Source organism: Apis mellifera, linkage group LG13, assembly GCF_003254395.2.
Source record: "Apis mellifera strain DH4 linkage group LG13, Amel_HAv3.1, whole genome shotgun sequence".
NCBI lineage: Eukaryota > Metazoa > Arthropoda > Insecta > Hymenoptera > Apidae > Apis > Apis mellifera.
In genome coordinates this window covers 3,943,791-3,958,761 of record NC_037650.1, presented here as the reverse complement: position 1 = coordinate 3,958,761, position 14,971 = coordinate 3,943,791, and the positions used below count along the sequence as shown (strand labels likewise).

Sequence of the window (14,971 nt, the reverse complement as noted above, 5' to 3'; positions counted from 1 at the left end):
CTATCCATTTTCAACCAATCAAAACGCAATTGCAATATTATACGATATTTGCTATTTATAATTATTTTATAAGATTAAAAGTACATAAATATATATTTGTTTTCGATTTAAAAAAATATTAGTATACGAATAATAATAAAATAATTATAAAATTAGGAACAATATAGTAATAAATATATCGAAATAATTAAATATATCGAAAAAGATGATAGAAAAAGAGATAGGTAGCATGGCGAGAATGATTAGCATGAGAAAATAGGTAAATGAAAAAAGAGACAAACTTTGAAAGTAATTGCGTCGCATGTGTTCCGAAAAACCGCGGTCTTCGTTGGCAATGGCACCCGTTCACAGCTGTGTCGGCGTCGCGCGCATCTCTTTTGACTCGTTCCGCGACAGCAGAAATCAAGATGGCGCTCCTCTGTTTGCGGATAGTTCTGCGACGAATATAAATACGTGAAAAAAACAGTGCGAGAAACGGTTACAACGTATTGAACATATTGCGAGGATTGGTATATGCGTACGATACAGTGACAATCGATTGGTAACGTGTCGCGATAACTGTAAAGCAAGGTAGCCGGGTAAGCCGCTGCGGTATTTCGAACATCGGCGAAGGTGCTGTCGGTGCCCACCTGAGGAATGCCAGATTATCCTCACTACGGTAACTCGCTCGGCAGGGGGATGCTAATCGCGTGACGGATCGCGTGCAAGTTGATCGAAAGTGTTTCGTAGGTGGTCCCCCGCAAAGGTGTACGGTCGTGTTTGTTCCGTGACGTATGTGTGTCGCGGAGGGCTGTAAGACAGGTCGGTCGCGAGTGTCGTCGTCGTCGTCACCGTCGTCGCCGTCGTCGCTATCGTCGTCGTGGTCGGCTTCGTGTTCGTGTTTAGTGTGCCGCGAGTGGCGTTTTTCGCGGCTTCGATGTGCTCTCGTCCTCCCTTGGATTTCTGGACAGGCGAGATCAGCTGCTGCTGGAACAACTAGTCCGGCGGCTCTGGGAGACGATCCTCTTCTACAGGAGCGGTGGGGCAAGGAGGTGCCGGAAGCAGCCGCGAGTCCGGAAGCATAACGAAGAAGATGGCCTTCAACGAGGTAAGTTGAATCATTGCATGCCTCTATATCTTGCTATCTTGCTATCCCGTTTCGTCGTTCGATCCCGTGAGCTGACCTCGCGACCCCCAAACGCCAATTCTAACCTAACCTCCGTTCCTGCGCACAGCTGGCATGTTATCAACTCTCCCCTCTCTCCCCGCATCTCTTCATTCTCATCCTTTCTTTCTCTGTTTCTCCTTTCGTTTCTCTCGAGATACCGTGTTCTTTTGTGTGCAGTTAAACGATCATGAAATCAAAATCGGAACGATCCGGTTATTCTTTAATAACATCGAGCTACACGCTTTTTAAATTCGTATTGCACGATATACGTTTCGAACATTTCGATATTGTACTATCGTCTTTAGGTTATGATACGTTACGATAATATTAGAACGTTATAATTCATCGAGGATTTTACGTTCTTGAATAACAGTATATACGTGTAAATTTGTAATAGTATTATTGTTTTCTTTTAACGAAATTCGTTCACCTTGAACGAAATCTTTTTGAAAATATTTAATGAAAATTCGTCGCAATATCGTTTATACTCTTTTCATCATTGATAAATTCACTATTGATATTTGTACAATATTTATCATTATATTATGCAAAGAAATCACTTTGCGAAAGAAAACATTTTTACTATGGTTTGGTAAACAAGTACAATATAGTGTAGTAATGCGAGAAAGAGATGAAATTTCGTGCTTACGTGTCCACTGCGACTATCACCGATTGTCTGCCTCGGTAACGTTTCTCTGTGACATTATTGCGTAACCATATCCCATAAAGAAACACGGGTATAGTGTTTCCACGGCAGAGAAGAAAAATAAAAAGCGTTTCAGTGTACTACCTGATTCATGCGTAAGATGATACATTCAGAATGGCGCACGTTTTCTGAACTTTTCTAGGATCGTTAAAAATCGTGACGTGGTTAAAAAAAAAATTGTGTCGTAAATGTGGATAGGACATGATAAAGATACGCACAATAAATAGAGCGTTATCTATACGATAGTACAGCAGTGGAATGATTTGAACCTCAACGTTACATTTCCTTAGCTTTTTATCATCGTTGATGACGTGTAATCACGATTGCAATTATGTATATGCCTTTTATCCTATATGTTCCTATTTATTTTTGCTGACCATTCAGCGAACAAAAAGAGCGCTGACCAGTAATTAATATACCGAGATCGCATGTCATCGATAGATAGTCATATCGTGCCATACGAAACATAGAAAACATGTATTGTAATTGTACGCGTGATTAATGATTTTTTTTTTTCTTCGATCGCATTAATTATCCGTATTATTCGAAAATTTTCGATAAATATTAATACGATATTTATCTCGTAAGTTTGAGGAAAAATTATCGCTGAATAATTAACAAAATTGATTTTAATTGCAAACATTTATATATATATATATATATATAAATGTAAAATAGATATTTAGATACTATGGATCGATAATTCTAACGTTGAACGGAGTTGATCTTTAGCATTTATTGTTAGTAGCATCTTTTGACGTAATAAGTGGGAAGAGCAGCGTTTATATACTTTGCCTCGGGCATTAATACCTGTGACTGTATCGCTCTGCGTGTGTACGCTTTCGCATACATGTGAAAGCTTATGCGTAGATCATTCATCCGTTCCACGTGCGCAATTTAAACGAGAAATTAATGAAAGAACGCATCACCGTTTTTGTCATTAATCTTTATATGCTACGACTATTTATTACGATTTTTTTGATCATTCAGCTCTCGATCTTTATTTCCATATTCTAATTTCCATTGCTTTGTCAAAAAAAAAGAAAAATTTATTTTCGGTATTATTTCGATTACGTTTAAGAAATTCGCGGTTATCGAGAAAAATTAAATAAAATGTTCATACTTTCGTTCGAAAGGTGCATCAATCGAGGTGTAAAAGTCATCGTACAAGAAAAGAGATAAAAGTGACAGGCCCTTACAACTATGGCATAGCACCTGCTACCCGGTCATATCGATCGAGATGGAATATATACAACCAAAGTGGGATTTCATCGTTGTTCTCCCTTCCTCCCACTCGTTCGTTCACGATCATACGGCTTCTTTCTCCATAGATAATGCGTCTACCTTTTCAATCTTTATCTTCCAGTCCTTTTAAACCCCCCAAATATCTCGCCACACCTCTCTCAGCCGCTTATTTATTTTCTCCAACCAAAAAGTTATCGAACAAACTTTTTGAAGCCATTCAAACAAGCCGCGAAGTGAAAGTAAAGATTGTCGACTTTCAAAACAAGCTGCCCCAAGTTTTCAATATTCCTATATCGATAATATACTCGTTCAGTCAAATCGAAAGTTGATTCTTACGGAAAGTATTGGGAATATAAAAATCATTTTCGATTTAACATTACGAAAACAAGAAAGAAACCCATTGCTCGTAGGCCAACAGGCATCCGTACGTTTAGTACGACGCACACGGTTGGCCTGTTATCGACGTGGTTATTCTTATCGTATTCCGGAAAGTCTAGCTCGCACCTCGGATCGTCGAAACGCGCATAAATATACGTGCAAACATACGTAACGCACGATATAGTTATCGGCCGCGTGTTGCAAACTTTATCGGCGTAGCAATTTTACAGATATACGCCTATATCTGTGCCGCACGTTTTCTATACCGTTATTACGTAGGCAGTGAAAGAAACGATGAAGTTTTCTTCCTTTTTCCTTTTTTTTTTCCCTTTTTCGTTGTAAGAAATCAAAGGCGTGGGTGGAAAACGGGTTAAATCGAAGATTCGTCTCGCACTCGATAGCGGGCATTGATCGAAGAAATTTATCTCGAGGAATCTTTATTATTACATTTAAACGTGTTATCGCGATCGTGAGAACCGTACGCGAGCGAGTATTTCTTTAATTAACGTCGTAATTCGTTTTTTTAATTCGTGGATGTCAAGGATAATAATAAAAATAATTCGACACGAAAATTTTCTGAATATACCGGCGAGATTAATTTCTATAATAGAGTTATCAACATCGGCGAAGATAGTCGTTACTATCGCTTACGTTACACAATAGACAATTGTTTGATCGTGGCCTCGATGCAACGCGACGTATCTCTGTTCCTTGGCCGGGCGGGAATAATAAAGTGTACACGCGGACAAATGCGTAGCACAGATCCACCGATGTTTCGACCGAGCTCCGTGGGCGAGCATCATAGAGAGCGAAGAATCGAACTATGGAAATTGACAAAGGCGAGTACATCCGTGATTAAGGCTCTCGAGGCGGACAATGCGCCATTGTGCTCCATTTCCAGGTGTAATATCTACTTCCCGGTAAATTAAAATCCGGGTCGGTCTCCTCGTTTCTGGGGAACACTGGGCCGTTTACGCAATTCCTTGTATCCGTTCGTGATGGGACATGGGATGAAGAAACGTTGGCTGGATCGAACGAGAGATAGATATCGGGATAAGGGAGAGGGATCTACGATCGGTGGAGCACAGAGCACATTGAAAGTCGCGACGAAAAATGCAATTCACGTTATAAAATTGAAATTTATTGCCGTCCGCCGTTCCCTGCTTTTGTGAATCTAAATCGTTGCGTCGTGACCACTGTCGTAAATGTAAAAAGAGGCACGATGGGGGAGTTTGCGCGGGTTTACAACTCTGTACAAGTTGGCCCGTGGCGGTTGGCCGTTTTCCATTTTATTTTCGATAAAATATGCACGGTGGAAAAGAAACGGGGGCGTAGCGTAGCTTCGTGTCGCGCGAATACGCATTGGAAAGAACGCCGTTAAAAATTGGCACCACTGCCAAACCGAGACCGATCGTAATCGCTGAATAATGGGGGATCCGGCATTATTTTATCCGATGGAACGTTAGAGAATAAACCAAACTAATATTTATCCGTGCGCAACCTTTGAAATCATTTCTCCGAAATAATTTATATAAAGCAAGGAGGGAGGGGATTCGAGAATATAGTCGCATCGCAGGCGACACGGAGTTTATCCCGCCCTACACAACAAGTGTTGCCATAATTCCCATTCCGCGTGGGTAACCTCGTTCGAGGCACAACGGTGCTTTAATTATCCGTTTTCTGGCCGCGATGTACGACGTATAAACACAAATCATACCCGAGAATTTCCCCTCTCTTTTCCCTCCCCGTTCATGAAAGCCCGGCGCGGAGGGCAAGGTGCATCTCGACCGCGCTCCCCCAGGTATCGTATTTTCCATAAAACTTTGGGATTGGAACAAGGCGCGCGGGAATTAATCGTGGCGGCGCATTCGGTGGGTTTCGCTCGCCCACGTAAACGTCAGCACCGTGTTGCCCCTCGTAAACCGAGTAATAGCCTCGCGCTCGTCCACCCCCTCCACGCGTACACGCGTCTACCCCCGCGCGTATGCGCGCGCTCCGCATCCCTGTGTGTACGTGTATTTACACGCGTGCAACTCCCCCCCTTCCTCGAGCGAGGCGGCTTGTACCGCTGCATTTATACGTATATATCCGGGTGCATGTTGGCTGCGTACACCGAGCGCCGCATAGGTGATAACGGTGCGTGGAGTCAGTGTGCTCGAAACGGACGGTGTACAGGGTGTTTCGTAGGGTGTTGTTGCGTAATTTTTCAGGCCGCTAATTGGCCTGAGAGATGATGGAACAACATCTGGAAAGACGGAGTCGTCTTCTTTTTCTGGATCGGAGAGAAGAAGCCTTATCTTGCATACTTGCGAAATTGTTAAGGTTCCTTCTCTTCAGACTCGAAAACTATGGGGAAGTTGGTATGGCGGTGGAAAGTTTCGTCGTAAACAGAATTCGGATCCGTAACCCGATTGCCGGGTATTTTCGGGTATCTACATCCGATAAAACTCTTAACCGAGACAGACACGCGTTGCTAAATTGCTAAATTTTAAGAGCACACGGTATGTACGTGCATTGGAGCGTATTGGTGTATCGCGTATGCAAGATTGCAGCAAGTTGGGAAGGGATATATAGACGCGTATTTCAGTGCAACCGAGGATATTGACGCGGTGCTAATCTCGAGCCGATGAAACTTCATTAAGACGCGGGATTAATTGGGTAAAGGCTAGGCAGCGAGCTGAACTATATGTATGCGCCGCCGTTTCTTCGTGGAACCGTGAATATCGCGTGAAGAAATGATCATTTTTATAAACGGATGGAAAGAGAGAGAGAGAGAATATTGTAAGAAAAACGTGGTCGATATTTTCGAGAAAGTTTTAATGAAATCGGTCTAAATAATTATCGAATAAATTGTTATAACGAAGTGCATTGGCGCACGCGAGCTGCACGATCCGTGCTGCTTTCTCAGGGAAACAGCCGTGACAGGTCAGGAGAACGTGTTTCTCGGTTTCCGAGGCAGGAAATGCTACTCCGAGTGTCACGGGGATCCAGTTTTCCCGTCTCCAAGAAACAGGTTCGCTTTTTACAACGGACTTTTACAAGAAAAGTTGATCTCCGCTCGTACCATGATCCAAACTTCTCTCCCCTGGCGGGGAAAAATTAATTAATCGTCATCGATCAAATCGTGTCTTATCCCTTACTTGTTTCTCGATCCGTGGAAAAGATCTGATAACGAGATTTCGTTCGGTTTTCGCTGCTCGAGATCGAAGCAATTTGTTCAACCGCTCGCGAAAAATTCAATTGATTTTTCCGCGTTGTTCGGCTTCTGTTCGTTTCCCTTATCAACTTTTATCTGTTTCGAAATCATTCGGTCCTGATAACGGTACGGTTGCGCAATCGACGAACGAGGGAGACACGTCGAGACCCCGGGATGCGATAAAAAAGCCTGTTGCACAACTGGTTTTCGTTCATGGTGAAAGGAAATTCCGATTCCGCAGTGATGCGTTGCGCGCGCCCGTTTACGAACAATCGAGATGGAACTGTTCGTTTAATCCGGAGGGAACTTTTATTTGCCTTCCGATGCCTCGGATCGGATCGAGAAATCGATCGAAAAATTCGGCCATTCGTTCGATCGCATATGTTTTATTATTTTTTCTCTCTTTCTCTTTCTCTTTCTCTCTTTGTTTTTCCCTGAAATCGAATCGATCAGTTCGATTCCATCGGGGAGAAGTATAATGAAAGTTTGCCAAAAGATCCACTCGGCTCGTTTCTCGGCAAATGCCGCGCCCTTGATCTCTGTCGCGTAATTTCGTGCAATTTCGAAAGCCGCGTTTGCTTTATAGCGGAAACTTCTTGGCTTCGAGATATTCTGTTGCCGCGAAACTTGCGAACAGTTGTAACGTCGGTAAGAAAAGAGTTGGACCGAGAGCTCGTTCGAAAAGCACGACTCGGCAGAAGTCTCGAAGAAAAGAAGAGAGAAAGCTCGAAAGAAATTCGAAAGCTCGATAAAAAAAAGAATACAAGTTTCCTAGATGTTCGTATGATATATATATCCTTTCTTGATCCGAAGAACAAACTTCGAGCCAAGCAGCCTCCATTTCCCTTTCGATTATGTACCGCGAACAATGATCGATCTTTGACGGAAAATTCGCAAGTTTGTCTGCTTGCTTTTGTAAAGTCAATATAAAGCGTTCAACCGTGATATCGATTTATCATCTGCGCGATATGATACTCGAGTCGTTCGTTCCAAAGCACCAAAGGTGTCGGATGCGACTTGTCTTTTGTGAATACGAGGAAAGAGGTATTGACCCGAATTGGTATCGGCCGTGTAACACTCAACCCTCCCCCGTGTTCACCTTTCGGAAATATCTTTTGTAAGAGGTACATCGATTCAGCCAATATCTTGTTGCTTCGAACAAAGGATAACGCGGATAAGGAGAGAGAGAAAGAAAGAGAGCTGTTGTAATAATTGCATAAAAGAATTCGGGTAAAAGGAATTATTCTCTAAAGAACTCGTAAGGATTCGGAGATAAGATTTGAAAAATTGCCTCGATCTTCCCGTAGTTTCATCCGTGGATTTAATATCGTCCAAGCATATTTGTCCTCGATCGAATATCCTCAAGACGAGTTATTGAACACGATAAAAATTAGATGCGCGATTCATCGCGTAATTTCAATCGTGTCTACCGATTTTCTTTTTATCCAACGTTCAGAGCTATACACCGGGGTCGCGTGAAACGTGAGAAAGATGCGGACAAAGGAAATGAGGTATTCCGAGCAGTGCGTTCTTGGCCACGATAGGAAAGGAAAGAAGGAAGGAAGGAAGGAAGGAAGGTTCGATAAATCGAACCTCTGGGATAATAGAATTCCTTTCTTGATCGTCTCACTAAGTATCGCCCTTTCCTCGTCCTGGGGATAAAACAAAGACATCCCTCGATCAAACGCCGATTCCCTCAGCCATCAAAATGCGTCCATAATTTATCCTGCCTCGAATTACGCCTTATGAAAAATTTATACCGATTCTTCTCTCTGTTAATTCTGTCTCGCCATCTCTTCGAATATTCTAAAAAAAAAGAAACGTTCAATCGTTATATCGGATTATTCGCCGACGAAATGGTATTGCGCTTTAATGATCCAACGATTCCGTATTTCTATAATAATTTCGGCTCGCATTATCGCAAAGTGAATTGTCGCTCGTGGCTACTGTATTCGATTCGGAACGGTCGGTGTCCGTGTCGAGGTAACGTCGGCCCACGCATGCATTTGACAGATTTTCAATGATGGTTGATCGACGTGGATTTCGATGGGTGCGTCGAGTTATCCAGAATTGCCAATTAAAACCGTGCTAGGTGGAAAGGCTTTCGGGCATCGATCCATCATCTTTCCGTCTAATTATCCTACGGAATTCGTTTTTTAATTTCGATCGAGCAAGATTTGTCGAGTCGAATGAAATAATAGTTCGAAGAAAAAAAAAAAGAAGTCGAGCTTTTTTTTATTTCGTTAGATTCGATCTTGATAAAAAATCGATCGTGACAAGAGAACTCGTTATTATCCAAATGATAAAATGTATGAATAATTCCGTCCCTCGCTTCCGTTGCATTTCCATATGGATGATTTAAAGAAAGTCGATCCTTGTACGCGATTTTCTGTGGTCGAATGATTTTTAGTCTCCCGAAGAAAATTGTTTCATTAGGAAACGAGTGAATGATGATGACTTTTCGGATTATTTCTTTATTTCTTGTTTCATGGTTTTTCTTTCTTCTTAGGACTCTCGTCCAACGACTTTGTTTTATTATCTTCGCCTTGTTCTCTTTATTCCTTTTATTCCACGCCTTTTTATATCTCCTCCTCGTTGCTCGATCTCTTTCTTTTTCCTTTCCTTTCTTTTCTTTTCTTTTTTCCTCTCGTTTCCATTTCTTGGCTCGAATATCAAAAGACGATGTTTTCACGAAAGAAAGATCAATCGTCCGTCGTAACCGAAGCGATCGTTGAACCTTAATTATCTCTCTTATCAATTTGCCGCACGTCGTGTAATTAACTCGTTCGACTTAGGGGGAGTCGACTTGCCACCAGTTAATTTCTCCACATTTTTATTTCTATTTTTTTTTTATACTTTATCATAGTCGTTAATTATTCCGCTTGAATTTTCCGCATAGATAGATAGACACACTTTTTCCTTCTAAACGAGCGCAGAAAAATTTGCGTTATCGTTTATCGAGTAGTTCAATTATTTAGAGTATTTAAGATATTTAAACGAGTTATTCATCACGACTACTTTTATTTATTTTCTTTGAGGATTCCATATATCTTTGTAACAAGTTATCAACAAGTCCCCTGTTTATTCGCAAAGTGCATCGATTTGTCTTGTGCAAACGAGCGCAGGAAAATGACGCGTCTTTTTCCTCAGCGAAAACTCGGTCTCGCGAGGCGGGGAACAAGTTCCACATCTAGTGGGACATCTAGAGGGAACCCCTCTTTAAAACGGGCTACATCAAACGATGTAGGCCCCGATGCCACGTTTTAAAGAATTTGTAAAACCGTGTAGGCGCCTTGAAACATTTCGTTCCGCGTTGCTTTCTAACGCGTTCCACTTTCTTGGACGTTCTTCTTGGGGATTCTCAACATGTTGTAACATGGTAAAAAAATTGTTTCTCGAAAAAAATCGTTGGCAAAAATCTTACGTATATTCGTGACGAAGTATATAAGGATTTGGTCGTCGTTACGGGTATCGTTGTATCGAAGAATTTTGTTTTTCTTCTTCAACAGTGATTTGAATGATTTAAGGGGGACGCGTGGTCGTAAAAATTTTCCATAAAAAAATAGCCAATTAAAATAGTTAGATACTGCTAGAAAATTAACGTATAAGATAAACGCAGATAATATATTTACACGTATATTCCGGTTGTTTTGATACAGTGACACTAATGTATACTCCATGTCTCTAATGGAATTCGTCTTTATATCCATCTTTATAAGGAGTATGTATAAGAAGAAAGATACCGTTGCCTCCACGCCTCCGAAATTGTTTTATAACTATCGATGACGTTGCCATTTTGCAACTGTAGAAAGCAGAGGGGGAAAAAAAAAATCCATTATCCTTTGAAAATCTCACGATTCGCAATGGTGGATTATTCGAGATGATAATAAAATCGTAATATTTTAATCAAACGGTGAAATTCTATGAATATTTCTTCTTTTTTATTTAGATAAAATATATATTTGAAATTATAATCCGGTCAATGTTTCAGAAAACTCGATATCATCTTCTTGCACGTATTCCAACCGCGATAGAATAAAGTCTAACGCTAATGAATTGGCTCTGAATTCTGTCGATCGTTCATCTCATCTCTGTCGATATTAAGAGCTCGCACGAGTACACGAGTAACTTGTTCGTACTCGTGCATTGCAGCAAAGCCCGTTTCGCGAATTGGATTATGCACCGAAGACATAACCAATAAACCGTACACCTCTCGTCGCGTTCAGAATTCTAAACCCGGTGTACTTCGATTCGAGACGCGTATTAATTACGAAGGATAAACCTTGGCCAAACTTATTAACGAATACTCGGCGTTGTTACAACCATGTTACAAAGTTATAATTATTTTATCGTCGTTTCGCCTCTCCGTCTAATGATCCCGTTAGATATATTTCTCAAATTATATTCACCCAATTAATAAGGATTAACTATAGGTAATTGATAACGCGTAAGACGATTATCAGCCATTATCTCGTTAAAATTTAACGCGGAAATATTTGCATACGTTAATACGTTTTAATAGGTGAACCGAATTAACCTCGTTCGAGAAATATATGATTCTTGATACAGAAACACGCGATTGAACTCGATGGGCGTGCATTTAATCGAAAGAAAAGAAAAGAAATGGAGGAGGTTCTTGAAAAGTTGGTCGACAATCGAGAAAAAGATAATCGAACAACCGCTCGTATTTTTCATCTCGGATTTAATTTATTCTTCCTTTTCAATTTCTCAGTTTCACTTTCCTTCGTAAAGTAAAATTTCTTTTGTTCATCCGTTTTCATTTTAAAATATATCCGATTCGATATATATTTATTATTCCCATGAACGATCGAGTATTTATATTGGAAAATTGTAGGAGAAGGAAAACGAGGCGAGAAATATTTTTTTCAATCGCAAAGCAACGAAGCGAACGGTTGATAGGATACGCGAGAGGTCCTTGCCCCAGGACACGCGCCCCGCAGACGGTCGATGGCCAGGGTAACAACCGAAGGAATACGTATTCCACGCTCAAGGGGTATCCACCCCTCGTCGTATAGGCTGTCGCGTCGACACAATTGCGCTTTGCTTGGTATGCGGAAATCTCTTCTATTTTCCGCTCGGGGCCTTCAACCGGCTAATTAGCAGGAGAATGATCGACCACGTCGTTCTTGAAAAATCCATTTAAAGCGGGCGAAAAATAGCACGAACCGAGTGATGTTACGAATCCGAAAATCGATGCGCGAATCGCCAAAAATACCCGATGCACGTAGCATGATTCGATCCTCCTTTGCCTATCTACGTAATAAAATCCATTTCGAAACGATAGCTTCGAGGACAAATTAAGGATTAACGTTCAATCTCATGCTCAATTTGCTTGCGCCGCGTTTGGCCAACGCCGCTTATCCCGTTCCACGTACCAACGAAATTGCATTTCATTCTTAATCACATATCGGCGAAAAGTTCGATTAACGAGCTCCCGAGGTGAATATGCGCGAATATGGAAAAACCGAAGGTTCAAATTTCGATGATACGAAGCTTCCAAAACCGTTTCTTCTTCTTGATAACGGCGGCGACTTTGTAGGGTAAAGCGATGGGGCGGAATTAAAGGGCAGACGCGTTTAATTAAGGCGATCTCTAATCAAATAGTTGAGGGAGGCGGATCGATAAAGGCGGCTGAGGTCAAGGAAACATCAAACACCGCCTTCTAATCCGCTGGATAACAAGGTGTACGCTAAAATTCCCGTGCAACAAATCCCGTTGCATCGTCCCTTTCACTTTTGATCGTAAATTAATCGAGGCTCGATAGAATGAATTTTTCACGAACTTTTAGGGAAAGAGTAAGGGGAATTCTATCTTTCGATTACGTTCCTGTTTCTCGCCCCTCAAAGGGCCGATATTAAATTGGCGATCGAGGTACTGATTCCCTTTTGTCAGCACACCTCTCCGCTCCTTTCTCGCAATTGTTTCGTCTACTTACCGGTTGGTAGGTGTCGCGTTATCCGGAACGTAATTTATCCCCCGACGATAAAAGTCCTCAAGGCTATTGATCCTGACGCGTCGCGCGTTGAACGCTTTTATACACGGGAACGGGAACTGCGATGTAACGGTACGAGCCGTAAGTGCATCGTGTAGTTATAGTTGATCTATGCTCGCGAAACTGTTGGCCGGTATTAATGAAAGAGCATGTATTTTCATCGCGACATCGTAAACATATTACGCTTTAATTCGCCCCTTATGTTATATCGTGTGCGGTATGCAACAAAGAGTTTTTTAACAATTATTCATATAATTTTTATACAAAGACGTATTGTAAAAGAATAAGTGGAGGAAGAATGGAATTAATCATTGGCGCTCGATTGAAAGTAACCGCGATATAACGAGGTCGTAAAAACCAGTCAAATGTGAAATAACGAGGTATCAGAAGTAATGTTTTGACAAATCTACGAACAGATAAGAGTTTTACTTAAAGGGGGAACTTAAAAGAGAGTACGATAATGCTAAAAAAAATAGCGTATTAAAAATTAGTTTTGATATTTTGAGTAGTTTGGTATCGCTTTCTAACGATTTAATTTGCCTCGTTATATAAATTATGTCGTGTAAAAGGATGTGTAGTAATTTGCAAATTTGCAATTTTTTTTTTTATTATCACGAAGTATTCTTTTTATTTTAAACGATCGTAGATCTTTCGTTCGACTCAATTATTCCAGAGAAAATTACGTGGACTTTTCTCGCGTGTTTTATTTGCAATTTTATTGAATATTGAAATTAAAGAAAAAAAAGAAAAAAGAAATATATCTGTCGTCTTGTGAGATCGTAGAATATTATTGGAAGAAATATATAGAAATCAGTGGCATATAAAAGATTCGTTATCCCGATTATTTAATGAAACGCGTGAATCATTTTATATGCATAGATAGACGTGTATAGACATAGCAGAAGAATTATAAAGCGTAATTAACGACGTTGTTAAGATAAGTTAATCGTTAATGCTATCATTTGTAGAAAATGTATTCTTAAAGATATATCGATTATTAGATACAAAAAAGGAAAAAAAAAAAGAAGAAATTATTAATTTCTTTCTAGTTTCTTTAAATGAATCAAGTTCAAATTAAAAGGAATTAGCTTTGCAAACGAGATAATTATGAATATTAAATAATTTTTTTGGGAAACGTGGAAGGTGGGAATTCTGTGCCATTTTCTCTGTTTGCTTATGTTTATGGTCCCGGTGCTTTTATTTCGCGAAATTTTTACCCGCATGTGTCGCGCAATTAATATTTTAATCAAGCACACGAGAAAAATATAGCCGTTGTTCATACGTTCTGGAAACTGCGTACGCTCGTTCGGCAATTAAAATTCATAGAGGCGATATATCGCGATAAAAAAAGAAAATAATATTTATCAATTCTTGCAAAATTGACGTCTTTCTTACTTTTCCTTCCAAGTTCTCTTTCTTCTTGATAAATTTCTCAATAAATCGTCCGTACGATTACACTTCGGAATCGATTCCTTTTTTTACACCGATTATCCTTTTTTATTCGCAATTATTTCGGATTTTTTATTTTAATTCCACCGAGTCTTTCGTTTGTTTTTTTTTCTTTTCTTTCTTTTTTTTTTTTTCACTTTCTTGGCTGCGTGAGAGGGAATTAAGTATGGTATCGAAAGGTTTCTCGACACAGTTGTTTCAAATATCTCACCTTATTACCTTAAAACGCGCGTTAAATTAAGGCCATTCCACACGCAATAATGAAAATATGCGCAAACAGGAAAGATAAGATCTTCCGAAGAATGCGATGACTCAAAAAGTAATCGATTCACTTATCTCGTTCTAATTTATCCGTTTTTATGCAAATATTTGCATTCGACGTGTGCACACACGCATAAAAGAATCGATAAAAATTATAATTTCTCACAATATAATCTCTTATCGAGATCTTCTCGAAAGTCGTATACGTTGACGGAATGCACGTTGCGAAATCCTCCAACGATTTTTCTCCTCGAAATTCTTTCTTTCCCGTTCCCCGTTTTAACTTCCCATTGCTTCTCCCCCTTCCTCTCCTTCTTTCCTTCCTGGAACACCATTTCCTCTTCGCGCCCGCCTCGAGAAACACGATTGTTCCATACGTTTCCACTGATTCACCGTGGTGGTCAGGGACTCGGCAGTGGAAGAAATAACGAGGAACCCAGCCTCGGTGGCGACTTCCCAGAGATCTTAGCGAAGTCGAGAACTTGGCACGGTTCTTTCCACGAAGCCGATTTACTCCACCGAGAGATCAACCGTTGGATATCTTATTCGAGAGAGAGATAGTTGGAGGCTCGAACG

General features: G+C 40.6%; 1 protein-coding gene across 1 annotated transcript in view; it reads left to right on the top strand.

Annotated features, from left to right (window-relative positions):
- Positions 1-219: 219 nt before the first annotated feature.
- Positions 220-14,971, top strand: part of LOC410427 (serine/threonine-protein kinase 26) — a 78,346-nt gene continuing 63,594 nt past the window's right edge. Inside the window, exon 1 of the mRNA XM_016915742.2 lies at positions 220-1,087. Within this exon, the coding sequence (XP_016771231.1) occupies positions 1,073-1,087 (15 nt within the window). The 5' untranslated portion in view covers positions 220-1,072. The remainder of the gene's footprint in view (positions 1,088-14,971) is intronic.